Source organism: Gasterosteus aculeatus, chromosome 4 (genome assembly GCF_964276395.1).
Source record: "Gasterosteus aculeatus chromosome 4, fGasAcu3.hap1.1, whole genome shotgun sequence".
Lineage (NCBI taxonomy): Eukaryota > Metazoa > Chordata > Actinopteri > Perciformes > Gasterosteidae > Gasterosteus > Gasterosteus aculeatus.
In genome coordinates, this window is record NC_135691.1 from 27,385,921 (window position 1) to 27,403,735 (window position 17,815).

The 17,815-nt window shown below is 46.4% G+C and overlaps 1 protein-coding gene across 1 annotated transcript; it reads right to left on the minus strand.

The window, feature by feature from the left end:
* Positions 1-9,177: 9,177 nt before the first annotated feature.
* pim3 (Pim-3 proto-oncogene, serine/threonine kinase) lies at positions 9,178-13,627 on the minus strand. The gene is made up of 6 exons (XM_040174859.2): positions 12,810-13,627; positions 12,537-12,646; positions 12,312-12,362; positions 11,813-12,176; positions 10,853-11,029; positions 9,178-10,714 (listed from the first exon to the last, which is right to left on the minus strand). The coding sequence occupies exons 1-6, from the start codon at positions 12,895-12,897 to the stop codon at positions 10,512-10,514; spliced, it is 993 nt and encodes a 330-aa protein (XP_040030793.1). The 5' UTR covers positions 12,898-13,627; the 3' UTR covers positions 9,178-10,511.
* Positions 13,628-17,815: the final 4,188 nt, after the last annotated feature.

The window sequence follows — 17,815 nt, forward strand, 5'->3', positions numbered from 1 at the left end:
GTTTTATCTTTCAAAATAAAAGTATCTCGCCCATGATCCATCGTTATAACAAGTTATGGTTGCTTTGCCTGCTGCAGAGAGATTCTGGGAAATACGCTTGTTTACTTTATTGTTTAGTCAGATGACTCGATCAATACCACTCTCATGTTTCATGACGTCTTTGCAAACACGTTTCCTTCTCCCGAAAAAAACAAACTAGACGTTTAAACTTTGATATTTTTCTACCTTATATTCACATAATTTATTCCCTTGTATCTACGGCAGTCTTTGTGTATACAAAAACAAATCACGTCTGAATAAATATAAACTCCACACAATATTCTCATAGTTGATGAAGCAGGGTTCCATGCAGAGACGTAACGTCCCTACAAAGAGTGCTTCAAATATGTACATAATGGATATGCACTTGATCTGTATGCGCTTTTCCGTAAAAAAAAATCTATGAACTTTTACTGCAGTGATAAAAGTACTAAAAAAATATATATTAATGAGCATATGCTCACAGAGAAAAAAATGCTTTTGGACAAGTCACGCGTGGCAATGATGTAACAGGCTCCAAAAATAGATCAAACACAGAAACAGATGGGGATACTTGATATGCGTAACCCTCCATATTGACGAACTGGGTGCGCTGATGACATCATAGTGTCCTGAGCAATAATCAGGAGCAAACAAAAAGAAGGCAAACATATGCATGAATGAACCGACGCCGGAACAACCAAAAACCCACGCACGCTTGAAAGGAAAAGTGGCATTCATGACCAGCACACTTGCATTAGTTCTTGTTTTATTTTTGGGCTCCCTGAAGTGATGCTGTCGTTGAGGCCCGGACTCGGAAGTCGGAAAATCTAGCATGAAAGCCAGTGGAGCAGAAAGGATCCTCCGTCGTGGGCGTCGCAGCGCTCGGTTGCCAATGGGCTGTTTGCTTCCTCGTCCACCTGAGAAATAAAAAATAAATAGAAGAAAAACTCTGGCAGTGCCAACGTCCTTGGCAGCATCTCGGCTGGTAACAAAAGTATCGCGGGACCTTTGCCGTCCACCTGAACACCCACATCAGTATCTGGCTCTGGCTGGCATGCAGTTTTTTTCTGTTTTTGTTCTCTTTTTCTTTTTGCTCTCCTGTTTGGCAGCGAAAAGCAAAGTGGTTTGGATGAAGTTATTTTGAGTTTATGTGCTCACACTCGACCTCCAAACAGATAAAAAAGATCGCATCCAGGGGTGTATTGATCCTCTCACTTCTCCTTCATTGCGTGCTGGAACACTTCTGGTATTAGTCTTCTGAAACGTCCGCTTATGAAAAGATATTTCAAATCTGATGAAACAATAAGCTAAACACACCGTTTCCACCTAGTTCTTCAAACCGTCTCCGGCCTATATTTTCTGTTTTAAAACCTCTTTTACGTGCCGTGTGACTTTTAAAAAACGGCGAGGTTGCAGAAAAGCGAGGGAAAGTAGGGTGTCATCAGTGGCCTCGCCGCTCAACGGTAGGTCCACTTGCTGTTGTGCACTGTGACGCTGGATGTGACCTAGTTGTGTTCGACACAGCGTCCGAGTTCCCCTCCTGCAGGTTTCACTGCACTCCCTCGCTCCCGATGAAATCTAAAGCGCCCGCTATACCTGGCCCCGCTTCCTGCGGTGCCGCAGGGAAAGGGCCTGTGGGGAATTTGAACTCGGCGACCCTTTTGTTGTCTCCCTTTACTCCTTCGCACACAACACACGCTTCTGATTACAGGACGTTCTCTGTGCAGCGGCGGCACACTTTCTTTTCTCAACTAAGTCAATCATTTGTCTTTGCGGCCTTAAACTTCGGCCTTCGGCCGGAGAAACCCTTCGTGGCACAGGGCGTTACGTACTCTGACGTAGTCTGAAAAAGGGAAAGTAGCTGAATCTCTATCCTCGTTTCTCATTTATTCAGCAACTGTAATAGATCTGGCGCTGGGCCCATTGCAGATTGTCTTCCAGACTAAGAAGAGAAAAATGGTGATTGATGTAAATTGCTTAGTCTGGTGAGTCAGACTATGTGAATGGAAGGATCCAGCATTCTGGAACTAAAGCCCAAAAAGGTACTAAAAGTCAAAATATCGCTGCCCCTCTCTAAATCTCTAAAGCTTTTAAAAGCCAGTTTTTTGTTCAGCTCAGTCAATTGTATGTTTTGCCAATTGTTAGTCCTCCCATCTGGTAGACATTAAATAGCATGTACTGTACCTTCCATTTAACTGTAGCGTGCAAAGTACTGAATGCGAAGCTGTGTGACGCGCACACACTATGTGCAGGGAACAGCATGTACCTGTTTGTTTATTGCTTGTGAGTGTGTATGTGTGTACCTATTTGTGCCTTCGTGCACAGGTTTGTACCTGGTGTCCCGTTACGGCAGCGGAGGAGCACCGTGGGGGCGGGGTGGGGGAGACGTTTGGGAACAATAGTGGCTTATTACTGGGAATCCCTTGTTTCACCTTCCTTGGAACTGGCTGCCCCAGTTGTAACACGATCACTGTGACAACCGTGGAACATCGCCGTGGTTACGGAGCTGCAGGTAGACGAGGGGGGGAAGAGGAGTTGCAGAGGAGTCGAGGAAAAAGCAGGTGCATAAGGAAGAGGATGACGAGGAGCAATAGACGAGTGGAGAGGCGATAAGAAACATGAGCGGGAACACAATGTATGTAGAAGGACAGAAGAAAGGAAAAGAGAAACGATGGAGGACAGTGAACACAAAAGAGGAAAGGATGCGACAACAAGATGGGAAAGAAAGGAGGACAGAGTGGGAAGGGTGAGATGACCCACAACAAGGGAGGAGCAGATTCAGGTAAACTGGCACTGCATGTGGGTCACAGTGTTCCAGAACGGCTCCGTGAATAACTACTTCATTTACTACGAGGAAGTGAGTCTGATGTTGACATGCAAAGGGGCCGAGTCACACCTTGAGCGAACACAGCCACCTTGAGCCAAGCGGGGTGGGGGGGGGCAAACGGTTGATGGCAAGGGAGATCAGCACAGTTCTGATGCTAATAAAGAAAAGAAAACATGCAATTTAAAATGATTGGGGGAAATTGAAAGTTTATGAAAGTTAATTGTACCACTCAAGTTGCTTGAAAATACTCAGCTACGCCTTTAAATGTTAATTCCGGGTTCCCCAAAAACCAGATGCTAAACTCGAGACATGAATCAAGTGTCAAACCGGGCTGACGTCAAGGTGACCACGTCCACTTCTGATTGACAGTCTCTACGGTGTCATCGGGAGCGTGTTATCAGCGTGCCACAATCAGTCATAATGCCTCTTTACATGGGAAATCTCTCTTCGGTCTGTCCTTGCAGGCCACATCAAAAGATCTCATTTCGTTTCTCAGCGCTTCCACTTCTCAGAAAGGGAAACAAAAGGGAATTCTCCCCACTGAGTCCCAGGATCCTCCCGAGCCGTACATTCTGAGGCTGGAGCAGCGGTGAAAGTGCAGCCTTTGATGGTGCACCTTCGGCATGTGGCTGAGCGCGAAGCCTGGAGGAGGGGCCGGTGTTTTTTTCTCCCCACACAGTGGTAGTTTTCTCTCCTCTCCGCGCAGCTCCCAGGCATTCCTGGTAGCAACGGGGGTTGTTACATACCTGCGGCCACCATGCGCCCTTTAATCATCATCCTCGAGGAGACGCTCCAGCTTTTTGCGACGGTCCTGAAGTCGAAGGCCTGCTTATATAAACAGTCTGTCTGACCCGCAGTGCTATTTGCACAGTTGAAATAAAAGAGAAGTAGATTTGGTTTTATTGCACCCTTTTTTTGTGGGCGCTGTTCTTCTGATTGTTTGGCTTGGAAGAACTGGGTCATGGAAGAATAAGTCTTATTTTGAAAGAATCTGAAGTGTAAAATGACCTGTCTGGTCCGTTCAGAGCTTTCAAATTTGGCTTTGAGGTTGAGCAGGGGTAGAAAAAAACATCAGCCTGAAAGTAAGTGATAAATTAAGCTTGATTGTAGTATACAAGAGTCATAACAAAAATACTTGAATTATGGGTCGCAACATACTGGTCTTCTCTTTTTGTAACCCGTGGTACGGAGCAATACCAGTAAGTTCCACTCGGCCTCCTTTCTTCTACCATAACTTTAATGTCAATGTTTTTGTTATGAATAGGATAACTGAACAAAGGCAGCGATGTGATTCCTCTCAGCTCTACGGAGCCTTTTAGAGTCTTTTGCCTCGTTGTTTGGGGGTTTACGCTGGTCCTGGCTGATGGATACTACCCTCAGCACTGGTTACACATTAGGTGCCTGACTTCTGTATGACGAGATTTGAACTGCGCCGATTGAGAGGAGGTTAAAAAGAAGGTCCCATTAAACTCTTAAAACATAATCTGTTTTTCCTTTCTTATAAGAGTAGTTCCAATCAAATGCTACATTTCCGTTTTGCACCTCTAGTTATCTCCTAAGCTTTGAAACGCCTTGTAGCCTTTGAGACCAGAAATCTACAAAAGAGCGAAAAGGCACCTCGAAATAAAATCACTCATCCGTTTTTCGAAAAACGGATGAGTGATTTTTCAGCAATGGGAACATTCGTGTCATTCCACTCCTTCACCAGTTTATTATGGGGGCGCAGGGGGTTGGATTCCATCCCACCATGCATTGTGCCAAGAGGAAAAGCTCTGGTCTGGTGGCCACCCAATCGCTGGGCTCTCTCTTTCCGTTGGGCTGCACTCGACCTGGATGTCTTTGGGTCGTAGGATAGAAATCTGAGCAGCGAGTGAACGACCGAACACTCTTCACGGAGCGGACGGAGCCAAAGGGGGCTGGAAACGTCTTGCTGTGTTACCACTGAGTCACCAGGCCTTCTTACTAGGACAACATATCGATGTCACCGTGTGAAAAGTGACTAACTCCGGCTTGGATGACTTTCGTGTTTACACTCCCAGTATTCTCTCCCACCGCCTCGAGCTGTAACATCTTGAACCTGTCAAACCCTTTCAAAGCTCTTTTAATCATCCAATGATCCAAGCAAATGAACGGCGGAGCTTGTCCATCAGCCGAGTCGGGGACAGGAAGCAGTGCAATGTGAAGCATAAGAGAAGGACTCTCAGAGCTTCATGGACCAGGTGAACCTACTCACCTGACGACCCTCCCATGTCGGCCAACGGACTGCTGAGGTTGGACAGGGTTTGAGTTTTGCGGGTATTTGGTGGGGAACCGGTAAGTGCTGGATAAATTAAAAATACTTATTATGGTACAGAGAGTTAAGGAATCTTCTAAATGATTACAACAAGTGCGTCTTTCTAAGGACCATCAAGGTTGTCCAGTTCTCACAGGATAAATGAAACAATGAGCTGTTGGTGAGGAAAAGTCAAGGGATCAAATACAAACTGATTTTCAGTCCTTGACTGGTGCAAAGATGTACTTCTATGATCTCAGACACACAGCAGATCCAAGGCAGTGCTCCAGCACAGATTAACATGTTTGTTGAAAACAAGTAAAACGTGCACAAAAGGCTCGTAGAATGATTTCATTTTACAATCTTCCAAAAGAAAACAACTATTGAAATAGTGTTGAATGATACTTGTCTCACAAATTGAATCCTCATTAAGCCACAATGCACTCATGTCCTTTCTCTGTGGTTAGAAACAGTGTATATGTTTACCATAGCAACATGTTGCTGTGGTGTAGGAGATGTATTGTTTCGGACTAATATTTACACAACACGCTGTTGTCATAATGCAGGAGGAACAGATAACTGAGCACGAGGTCAATGGCGCTTTTGATCGCACTCTGAGCTCTTAAGAAGACTGTAATGATTACGATCTCTATCTCTTGCTCTCCCTCTCCCTCTCCTCAAACGCACACACAAACCCACTCACACTCTTTCATCCCCACTAATGCCACCCTTCGTCTAATCTTCCTTGCACTTGTTGTTTTCCCCCGTCTCATCTTCGGCCTCCAGACCACTTTCTGCCTCCCCCACGCACTCATGATTGGACATGATGGACAAATTGTTCTGACCCGGGACAATTAAGCCGCCGCGGTCGCCTTGCCGATGTGTGTTTGTTGTTGATGTTGTTGCTCATGGAGCTTGGCAACATGTAGCCCTGCTTCTCTCTAATCTCGGTTATCTGTTTGTGTGCTTTTGTCTGTCTGTCCGTGTGTGTGTGTGTGTGTGTGTGTGTGTGTACCTTTGCCAGATCCTACCCTTTACGTGCGCAAGTGAGTCCGGTCAATTCAGAACACTGAGTTCCTTTCAAGGAGCTGGGTGACGGCAGCAGGTTCCCACCAGACCAGCGGCACGGTGCTTAACGAAGGCTGAGCCGGACCGGGCGGGAAAGTCCCCGCGGAGGCACCGCTCGGGGTAACAGAAAGCAGGAGGCCCTGCGGAGTCAGTCAGGCATCCTGCAAAGCCCCCGAGGGCCAAACCAGCAACACACGTGCACAATAACAAAAGGGCGTAAACAGCGTTTATGGCGAAGGACTCGTGAACGTTAATGACGTTTTTATTACCGTTTCAAAGCGATCACAATGAAAAAAATTTTTTCCGCTTCCTAGGATGATAATCCTTTCTCTTTTTTTTTTTTACCCAGAAAGCCTTTTACTTTCAAACAAATAATACATTGCACCAATCAGTAGACTTGACTCTCATTTAGTCTCGATCCAGATCAATGTTCCTCTGAAACATGAAAACAGCTGACTGCTTCTCCTCTTAGCTCCACTTCCCTGCAGTTTAAATGAATTGTTGCAACCTAAAAGCTCCGATGTACTGGTTCCATGTGCTTCCTCTGTCTGAGGAGCATATTTCAATATGTAACTGCATTTTCTCCACAGTATTTTTGTGCGTGAGCATTTGCAATCTCTCGCCCGGAGACACGTAGTACTATAAACATGAGCTCACACACACACACACACACACACACACACACACACACATGGGCGCCCATTGCACAAATTCAACAGCCCTTATGCAAACCCATGTATGTCCTTATCTAAAGGGCCAGACACACTGGAGTTGTGTGGAGTGGAGTATCACTGGTGTTGTGATCTCCCTCCCTTCTTGGCGCTGACGCCTGTACTGCCTGTGTGGGTGGCTCCCACCCACCCATCTGTGCCCATCGGGGCCCCCGGAGTCCATCTGGCATCTTCCTCTGTGTCTGTCGAGCTGTCACCTCCGACCGGCAGCCTTAACGAGGCGGCGAGAGGGAGCTGAGCTCTGTAACGCCGCTTCAGCTCTGTGGGTTTCCTGTTGAAATGTACATAATTGAAACGCACAAGTCCTAACTAATAACCGGTCTAGAACAATTAATGCGCGTTTCACAGATCTGCATGGTCACAAACTGGATCTTCAATATTTAACATAGTTGATCAATTTGAAAGGAAATGTTTTGGACACAAATGAATCCCTTGACTCACACTATTCGTTCTTTTAATAGATCATTAGGAAAACAGTGGGATCTTCGAACTAAGAGTTTTAAGTGTCGGTGATGGATGTTATGAGCCGGCCTGTGGGAACAGTGTGGCAAATGCCCCCCTACATTTAATGAGAATTTCACGGTAAGACAGAATGAGACCTCGCTACAGTCTTCAGTCTGAGCAGAGGGGATTCTGATGATGAAGATAAGTCGCGGGTCATTTGCATGTTAAAAAGCCTGGAGACAATGGAGGATTACCAGGGACGCATATAGAAATACAGCCGTCAACGTACTGGGTCTGACACCAGGGATCCTTCATAGCTCTGTGTTTTATTACAGGGCGGTGCAGGGGTGCTTGTAAGAAATAACGTTTTGATTGAATAAGGGAGGCTACAGCATTTCCCCATTCCTGTACTGGCTTGATTTAATTATTGGCAAACGATAAATTATCCAAATACATATTTACCAGACGGATAAGCAGGAGGTAACGATCCGCTTATGAAAAAAAGTGTCCTCTCAAGATGTCCAACTGTTCCATGTATGCAACATTTCGTCTTTCAATTTGCATTCAAATAGATCAACAGTTTCTGCATAAGCGATGACTAGCCTTTTCTCTTAAATGCAGTTGAAATAAAGCAATAATTTAATTCAGTCTACTCCCTTTTCCCAGGCAAACAAATCAATCTCTTCATCATGAATGCTATGCCTTCAAGGGTTCAATGACCAGCGGTCTGATGGCTTCCTGAGCCTATTCTCCACTCCGATACCATGCGAAGCAGTCTGTAAAGTATTGTTTATAAGTGTCCGAATGAGCTATCAGTAGGACTTTTGTCGAGCGAAGGAGTGGTTTGGGTTTCTTATTTTACATGTTTACGTATTGAATCTTTTATTGATCTTTACAGAAGGAATCCCCAACAATTGTTTCAACTATTGGAGAAGTTTGTGGAGACAATGGCCCTGACTCACCAGAGGGGGCAGCACCTCCCCAGAAAAACAAAACAAAAAAAGCTCCATGGAAACCCCTCACACACACGCGCACAGACGCCATAATGTCAGCAGCCGGTTATTCATAGCCTTACTGATTCCAGTAACAGAGGGAAATATGTTATTGTGCCGTCTGTAGGAAAGCATGAGGCCTGAAAAAGTAAAGCAACTTGTTATATTTGAAAGGCTGCATGTGTGTGATCTCTTTTTTTCCTCAGTCATGCCAGCATCCCCCCCTGTCCTCCCCTCCAGACACATCTGCCTCTTATTAGCACTGTGTTTGCCATTGAGCTGATGGCTCCTCGGTCATGTGAGGCGCTCCAACGTTGTAGTTGCAATATGTGTTACGTCAGACGGGACTTTTAGAATGCCGCTAAGAACGACACTGGCACCGTTTCATTAACGTGTTTGCAAGGTGCGAAGGACAATGTATGGTGCAATATCACATTTCCCCCCACATGGATCTCTAAATCTTGCATAATTATTGATTCGATCGAGTGTAAAACGTGGGCAACGGCAAAACACATCCTTTGCTAAATGATTTGAGACACCAAACTTTTTTTTTTTCTGTACATAAAAACGGGAGTTTAATTGAAACTTTTGTATCAAAAAATAGCAATATCCATCCTTCACAGCCACAAGTCACACAGCTGAACTGAAAGGGTCTCCAACATGAGGCTGTGACAACTGCGAAAGCCGGTACACCCGTTGCTGAGTTTTCCGTCGAACTGAAGATTTACCGCGACAATAAAGAGATTTCTGATAATAAGCAATTAAACATTACCAAAAGACTTTTTCATAAAGTATTTAAATAACATTCAAATGCTCTTCAAATTTAAGTAAACTTGTTTTATTCTGCTTTACATCGACAACTGCTTCAGTGCATCCTCCACATCTATACAAAAAAAAAAAAAAAAGTAAAAATAAGTTATAGGAATGCAAACCGAAGGCCAAGTAGGATATGCAAAATGTAGATGGGATTTTAAGCACTGATAATAAATAAATAAATAGCCACAGAGTGTGGAATGTCTACATGTTTACAAATAAATTAAATGCAAATGGGGAGGAAAAATAATGTACATCAAAACAACAAAAAAAAAAAAAACAGGCTGTACAACATTTGTTGAAAAAGAAACTACATAAAATTGTGTCCATGAATTTTGCATTGATTGTGCATTTCACACCCCAAACCCTGAGGGAGACCAGGGGAGGGGGCCATGTAGTGTAGAGCAGTGAGATGGCAGGAGGCAAAAAAGGAAACGTCAAGAAGGGCCAAAACACCCCGCAACTAGCAGGATGGGGCAGAAGAAGGGGGGGGGGGGGGGGGGGGGGGTAGAGGTGGCCGTGTGTTGACATTTTGTAGACATTCAGAAAAGACAGGATCCAGTTTCCAAACACCTGTTCAGGCTATAGAGTGAGTGAGCAGCGTTAAAGAGAGCGACACAGAGTCGAGTCGAGTGTTTTTTCAAGTATTCCATTGTCAGGAAGAGCCCCCACCTCCTTCTCTCCAAACGAATGCTATCTCAGCCTCTTGGCACGGGGCTCGTTGGCTTACAGTGATGGAGAGAAAGGAGGAGGAAAAAATAAAATAAAAAAAACGAACCACAGCCCCGCCCCCCCTCCTTCCATAACAGCACAAGCAACTCAGCCACCAGGCCATGAGCGAATGTAAAAATAATAATAAAAAATGTTGAAAAGCCCCCCCTCCCCCCCACGAAAAGCAGCGTTCCAAAAAAAAGAAAAAAAAGGCACTACAAAATCAAAACATTTAAATAAAAAGTAAAAAAAAAATTAAAAAAAAGTTTTCTCCAAGCTCTACGAGAGCAGCCGGGTCTGGTCAGGAGGGCGTGTACCAGCCCAGAAACAAAATGAGGAAAATAAAAGACCACCCACACAGAAAAAATGTTCCTGATTAGGAAACGAGTATCATTAACTGAAAGTGGGGGTTGGTGGGGGGGGGTAAAAATATTGAATGGGGTAAAATAAGGAAGAACAAATAGTAATAAATTAGAAATTCCCTACAAAAGAGGAAAAGTAAAGTACATTTCATCTTGCCGGACCAGCAGTGACCAGTCGGGCTACAGGCTGCCAGCCTCGAGTCCACGTCCAGCCCCGCCATCAGACCCCCCCCTGTCCCGTATAGTCTTTTTGGTCCACCCGTGCCGTCCTCAGAGGCTCTCCTTGCTCGAGCTTGTGCTTGACGACGAGTCTGTGTCCAGGGTCCTGAGGCGGATCTCGCTGGCCGCCGGCTCCTCCGGGGACTTGGGCGACTCTGTTGCCGCCCTAATCCAGGGGTGGTCGCAGATCTGCTCCAGGGTGGGCCGGTCCGAGGGCCGCAGGGCCAGGCACCATTTGATCAGCTGCTGGCACTCTGAAAGAAGAAGTCAGAAACAAACGATAGGGGTCAGCAACTGGGAGGTGGATTTAGGGGGGGGGGGGGGGGGGGCTGTACCAGCAGCTGGAGCTAGAGGGCATCAGCGTCCACGCGTCTCATTGTGGGTCGACTTACCGGCAGAAACCCTCCTCCGGAAGTACAGCCTCCCTTTGAGGATCTCCTCGTCTTGCTCAAAGGGGATGTCTCCGCACACCATGTCGTAGAGCAGCACGCCTAGCGACCACACCGTCGCAGAGCGACCGTGGTACCGGTGGAAGCGGATCCACTCCGGCGGGCTGTACACTCTTGTACCTAAAGACAATGACAAATAGGGGAAAGAGAAAAGCGCAGAGGTGAGTGATGAGTGATGTCTGTTGTGTAACATGGCATGAACCAATGAGGGAAAAAAAAGCAGTTTCATATGTTGTGGTGTAATATTGTCAGAATATAGAGGGAACTTGAAATGAGGGAACTACAATTTTAAAATAAATGAATGTGTCTAAAATGGCTGAGTCACAGCGCAAATCGGTTCCATCTTCCTTCAGCCACAAAACACAAACTGGGTAGCCTGCCCCTGTCTCCTCCCTCCCTCCCTCCCTGCCTGCCTCCCTCCCTCCCTCCCGATGGGAGGAACTTGGATGCCAAAAAAAGAGGGGGGAACGTGAGACGGTCACGTGAGCCGCCGGCTCGGGTTTCACAACACGCAGATGTTACGTGGCACTGACATAACAACCACAAACTGGAGCTGCTGCTCAAAGCTTCACAGAATCAATGACGAGCGGAAAAATAAAAGCGCACGACGAATCACAGATGAGGGAAATATATAATAATTAAAAAAAAATACCCCAATTAATAAAAAAGTGAGTCACGCGTGTGAATCCATAACACCAGCGTCATACATCCCGATAAGACTCGTTTACACCCGGAACAGACGACGAGCCGCGAGGAAAACCCTCGACCAAAAATAATAATACTACTAATAATAAATAGACCGCTGCGCAGCGCGCGCCTCGCGGTGACGCCTCCGCGTCACAAAATAGCGCGGCGGAGCTCCGGTGGCGCAGAGGAGACCGCGAATACCGGGCGGGCGCTTACCGTCGAAATCGGTGTACACGGTGTCCTTGAGAATGGCCCCGGAGCCAAAGTCAATGAGCTTGAGCTCGCCGGTGCGCAGGTCCACCAGCAGGTTCTCGTCCTTGATGTCTCGGTGCACCACGCCGCAGCTGTAGCAGTGCCGCACCGCCTCCACCACCTGGCAGAAAAAGCCCCGCGCCGTGTCCTCGTCCAGGGCGCCCTTCTCGGTGATGAAGTCGAATAGGTCCTTGACGAGCTCCGGCCTCTCCATGACCATCAGCCAGCCGTCCGCGCGCTCGTAATAGTCCAGCAGCTTGATCACTCCGCGGAACGACGAGCTGACCTTCTTCAGCAGAAGGATCTCCAGCGGCACCATGGATCCGTTCTGTTGGTGGGGGGGGGGGATTCATTTTATTTGAGCCACTCGGCAGAAGGTTGGAGGTGGGGGATCACAACAAACCACGCCATCACACACACACACACACACACGCGGGCAGAGAGCGGGGGAATGACTACTTACATTTGTGCCCCACTCGGTCACCCGCTCCTTGGCCACATGTTTCACAGCAACCTGGAATAAAACGCATCAAAACATTAGTACATCGTGTACGCGGATGCTCCGAAGGGTGTCCGCCGGGCTTTTTTTTTTTTGTTCCTCCATGGCGAGGACACACATGGAAGATCAAAACATTACACCCCCCCCTCCCTCCTCCTCCGGTCCCCCGGTCTCCGTGCAAGTCCTTACCGGTGCGCCATCAGAGATGCGGCTGCCGGCGTAAACTGTCCCGAATCCCCCGCTGCCCAGCACGGATCCCACTTGGTAGACCTTTTCGAAGGGCTCCTTTTCCACTTTAACTGCAAGTTGAGAAAAAAAAAAGAAAAACAAAGGTTAGGAACGTTATGGATAACGTGATGTTTTCAATGCAACCCTGCGGTTTAATGCAATTAGCTCGTTCTGAAACGTTTCTAAAAGCACGTCTGTTCAATTCTGTGTTCAAAGCGAGCAGCGGGAACTCACCGGGCTGGAGCTGTATTTTCACGGGTAGGTGGTCCATGCTCGAAGGGTTGCAAATGTGCGAAAATGAACCAAACTTTGACAACAACATATTCACGCCCAAAAAAAAAAGAGCCGGTGTAGACGACGCGTATCCACTTGTTTGGAAACCAGAGGAATCGACGGAGAGCCCGAGGAGCTCGCTGGAACACGGCGTGGTCCTATCGGGGCGAGCGGTGCGCGTGTATATCCAGTCCCGGCAGTGCGCCACCTCCGCCGCGCCCGTCTAAAGACGTCTCGCGACCGCGAAGCCGCAGAGCGTCTCCCCGAAAACTGGCATGAAACCCGTGTCTCTCGACTCGAGCACGACCAGCGAAAACAGCCCACTGGAGAAATTAAATTAAATGAAAAAATAAAAATAACAACTCAAACGTTGGTACGCGTGCGGTGTCCGTATCGGCAATGAAGTGCGCGCGTTAAAGGGCCTCCGCTGCGTGCTGTTATCCAGAGGAGCGGACGCTGTCTGAGCTTTGGCGCGGTCTCTCCCACAGCCAATATTTTGACGCGCGGCGGGGTGAATGTATCCCTCCGCCGCCGATACAACGCGACACGTTCGCTTAATTCTCGCGCAGAATCACCACGTTTCCCCTAAATGCACATCCGCCCGAAACCGCTGTGTCCGTGTTGCGATTTTGTCATACTTTCCATCGAACGTATGAGCCAAATAATCATTTTATGCGCGCACTACTTTCTCATAGTACTAGACACCGAAGGACACCCGTGTCTGGAAACCCTGAGCCGTGTTCACTATCACACTCGGAGACGGCGACCAATTGGATGTCGTATATAAATACTGGGTTTCGTATTTGGACCAATCCAGAAAAGGTTATTGTAATGAGGAAAGCGTTTGATTTGAGCGCACGTGGCGGCAATTCAGAGTTGCTTCTCTCCTCCCATTTCCTCCGCCGCTATGCAGTGAGAGACCATTAGGGAGGTTTTTGATGGAGGAGGTGCTCTGTTTGTTGTGTAATTCACAACAAACTACTCATTGGCTCTTTTTTATGTTATTTGCAGTTGTAATGTGTGTACATGAACACAGTAGTGCTATTTTTCACGTTTTGTTTACATTAAATATAATACTGCCCTTAGGGAGAGGACACAATGACAAGTTACATGCCAGACACATGAAAAATGACATAAAATACACCAGAATATAGAATATCTAAATAGTGAGTCCTCAAGAGCTAAAGGCTCTAAAAAGACCAATGTAAAAGAAAAAAAATGTAATGAGGCTCTTATGCTCATTAGTGCCAAACGTTAACGATGGCTGTCCAAGGATGACTGCATTAGTCTACATTACACACGTATAGTATTTAAATGATGTCCCATTAGGACACTATGCATGGCACTGACATAATGAAATGGCACATTAAACAGATGGAGACGGCCACAGTTTGTGAAGCCAGCTGTCCTTTTTCAGAGGGTAAACTTTCCACTTTCTATGTTACATATCCGCCATAACCTTGGCTCTTTGTAAACTTTCCACCTCTGATAACCTACGTATTTGTGTGCATACGCGTGCCTTTGCGTCTGCCTGTGTGTGTGTGTGTGTGTGTGTGTGTGTGTGTGTGTGTGTGTGTGTGTGTGTGTGTGTGTGACCAGAACCATCAGAGAGTTCCAGGGAACCTTATCTTGCTATAGTCCTGCAGACTGCAAAGTTATGTAAATGTCAGCATACATACACACACACACACACACACACACACACACACACACACACACTCGGTCGCTGGGCTAACCTGGAGAGATGCTCTGTATTCACTCCTTGGTTCACACTGCTTCATGTTTCCAGTGCATCGTTGTCACTCGTACGAGTCATTAGAATTCCTTAAAAGCATAAATCTACTCGAACATACACAACACATTTGCATAAAAACGTTTGCATAAACAAATAAAAAAAAGAGTTCCAAGGTTCATTGGATTAAGCATCAAATAAACATGCTCAAAAGGTGTTCAGCCCCTCAGCCACATACAGTTCGTTATAATCACTTGTAATAGTGCACATCTTTTTAATGCTCCTTGAATCACCTGCACATTTCAAGGTTAAGCTTGTCCGAACTCCACCATGCATTTCCTCCCGCAGTTCGGGCAGATCTGCTGAGGTGAACTGGAAATGCCCCATAGGTTGCAGTTAGTTCCTTGAATTAGTGTGTATTTCCATGGCTCCCAACCAAAATGGGTCTCTCCTCATTTGCACTCCTTTGTAGAGTATCACTTCACACCAGGTCAGGCGGGGACACTCCGTAAAGCAGAACGAGGTGTCCGTACTTTCCGTTCCGTGAGCCGATGAAACAAGTGCACTAGAATAGTACGCGGGACAGTCCTCAGTAGGGTATGTTTGTCATGCAAGTGAGCAAATGGATGAGGACCAGGGCGAAGGTGTAGCAGCCGGTCATCATTTGGGGTGGTGACACAGATTTGTGTCACAGTGCGCATCGCCCAAGTATCTGGGTTGATTATGAATGGATAGTTTAACGAGGACCAGTGACATCCAGAAGCATTCCCGACTGCATTGGTCTCTTGATGGTGTGAAACATTTGAGGGTCAAGCGAGGCAGCTGGCCCGAGATGAACGCGTGCTGTGCAGTTGTTCACAGCTCTCTTGGGAAATCATCATCGGGCCTTTTATTTTTGTTCACCAATCCTTTGATCTGCAGATGTAGAGGAAGCAGCAAAGGGAGGGAGCAGAAGGAAAATGTCTTGTGGCCTGTTGATGAGCTGTCACTGTCCACCCTGTTCCTTCCCTCTTCTTTTTCTTCGTTTTTATTCCTCCCCCCCCTAGTTTTGCCTTTTCTCCGCGTGCCTGGGATGCCTCCCATTTTCTTTTGCTCTAATTACTGCTTTAGTAAACTGTGTCAGCGCGCCGAAATAGTTTTGATGAGGGGTCCGGCTGCGTTTGCATCTGTAATTTGATGGGTTTCATTTGGGGACACATAAAACCAGACACACCAGAGGGTACGTGACCACATCAGAGCCGCAGGGTCAGCCGAGGTTATTTTTAGCCACATCACGCTAGTCCGGTGGCGGCCACATCATTTTGGTAAGCCTCTGATTGAAATCGATCCAGCTCGGTTGAGCTGGTGCTCTTTGCCAAATCTGAGGGCCCTGAATTTGTCGTGCACTGTGCTGGGTTTGGATTCCTCAATATGTATCCATTTATTATGCTCTCTGCTGGTATGCTCACTGTAGCTGCTTCCCCATGGAAGAGTGCACTGCAAAAGACTCCCGTGTACGCAGTAAAGGCAGATTTATCTAGGGTGCATGTATTTAATGAAATGGTGATATTTGACCTATGACAATCCAAAGTGGAGGAGGCTATTGTCCCATCTTCCTCTTTTTATTTAATCATCTTATGTAGGAGGAACTGCTTCATGCATTAACAATGGTTTGCAAAAGGTTATCAGAGTTGTTTGTTTTTGAATAGAATACGCAAGTGCAAAGGTTGCAAACTGACTTACACAATGAGAATGAGGGGGTCAACTTTGTCTCCATGGCCATTACGGACAGGTTCATTAAGACGCGTGTGGTGCACGGAGGCCAGTTCTCTGGACGGATTACTGTCCGGACTAAGCGCCGTGTAACAATGTCAAGCCCATAATCAGGCTTGTTTTCTGGCAGCAGCATCATCACATAACTGTTCATTAGCTCTTTCTACAAAATCCCTCAGCCCGTCACTTTTCACCCTCTTCACAGGTAAAGGGTTCTCTAGCTTTTTGATTCTAGGAACTGCTCCAAAACACAGACACATCATTCCATTTTCATCTTACTCCATCTAAATTCCATCAGATTACTGATGAGGAGACAGAGATTTGAATGTCAACCATGTTAACGGGTCTTGCTATACCCCGATATTCCGTGTACTTTGCATTCTGATGTTGTTTAAGCTCAGACGGCCTTCTTTTGCTTATTCCCATGCGACGGATGACACATGACACCTCCTGCTCTCTAGTTGCTGTTTTCGCGTCATCGCGTTCACATTTGAGCTTGTTTGAGTCTGCCGTCACTTGACAATGTGCACTGCCTCAGACGTTTTCCGAGGGAGTGACAGCTCAGGGTCATACCCGCGTGCACGGGTGTATTCTATGTGCCAGCCAGCCAAAGGTGCAAAAAAATGGATGAAAGTTTTTCAATTGCATTTTTGCTCTTCGTATTTGTGAAGTACATATTCGTTTCTGGGTGTGTTACCTCCGACATGTAGGGCACTAATCATTTTAAGATCATTGTTAAGCTTAATTATTTTTAATGTTACAAATACAGTGTTTGTGTGGACTCAATGATGCCTTCACACTCGGACTGGCAATCAAGCCCTGAAGCTAAAGGACTTATCTCTCCAGCGCACATTACACGCTATGAAAAGATTAAATCATTCATACACGCACACACACCTTGTTCTGCTACTAAGCGTCTTCTAGACTGACATTTCTTTTATGTTAAAACGTGCATTAATCCCGCAGGAGGGGACAGAACAGGCTGCATGGCTAGCGTATAGGAAATACCATAAAACCAAATCCCAATTGATCATTTGGAAAGAAACAAGCTTTTATTGTGTTAGTTGAGGTTTGGGGTTTGAGTTGGCCTTTGACTATCCAATGTAAAGCTGCTGGCAAACTGCCCAACTCAGAACTGAGGCAGTAAAACATTTAGCGGCAGGAAAGATTAACACAGTTTTTGACTAGAAAATCAAAAACAGGTGCCAGTTTTCACGGCCTTTTCCTTTCACAGGGGTCTCCTTAGGTTACAATGCAATTCAAGCTACCGAAGCGATGTTGCTTTCAAGTTTTACTTAACAGTTGACATAAATGGTTTACATTCCAAACAGGGATCACCACCTTTCCTCATTAAGAGATTGTTATTTACCAGTCATAATCACTTTTGAATCCGATTGCTCAAGTGGTCACATGAAATCCCCCCCCCCCCAAGCAGCTGCGTTGCTCTCTAATCCTCAGTGGCAGAGCGGTCGTATATAAAGTC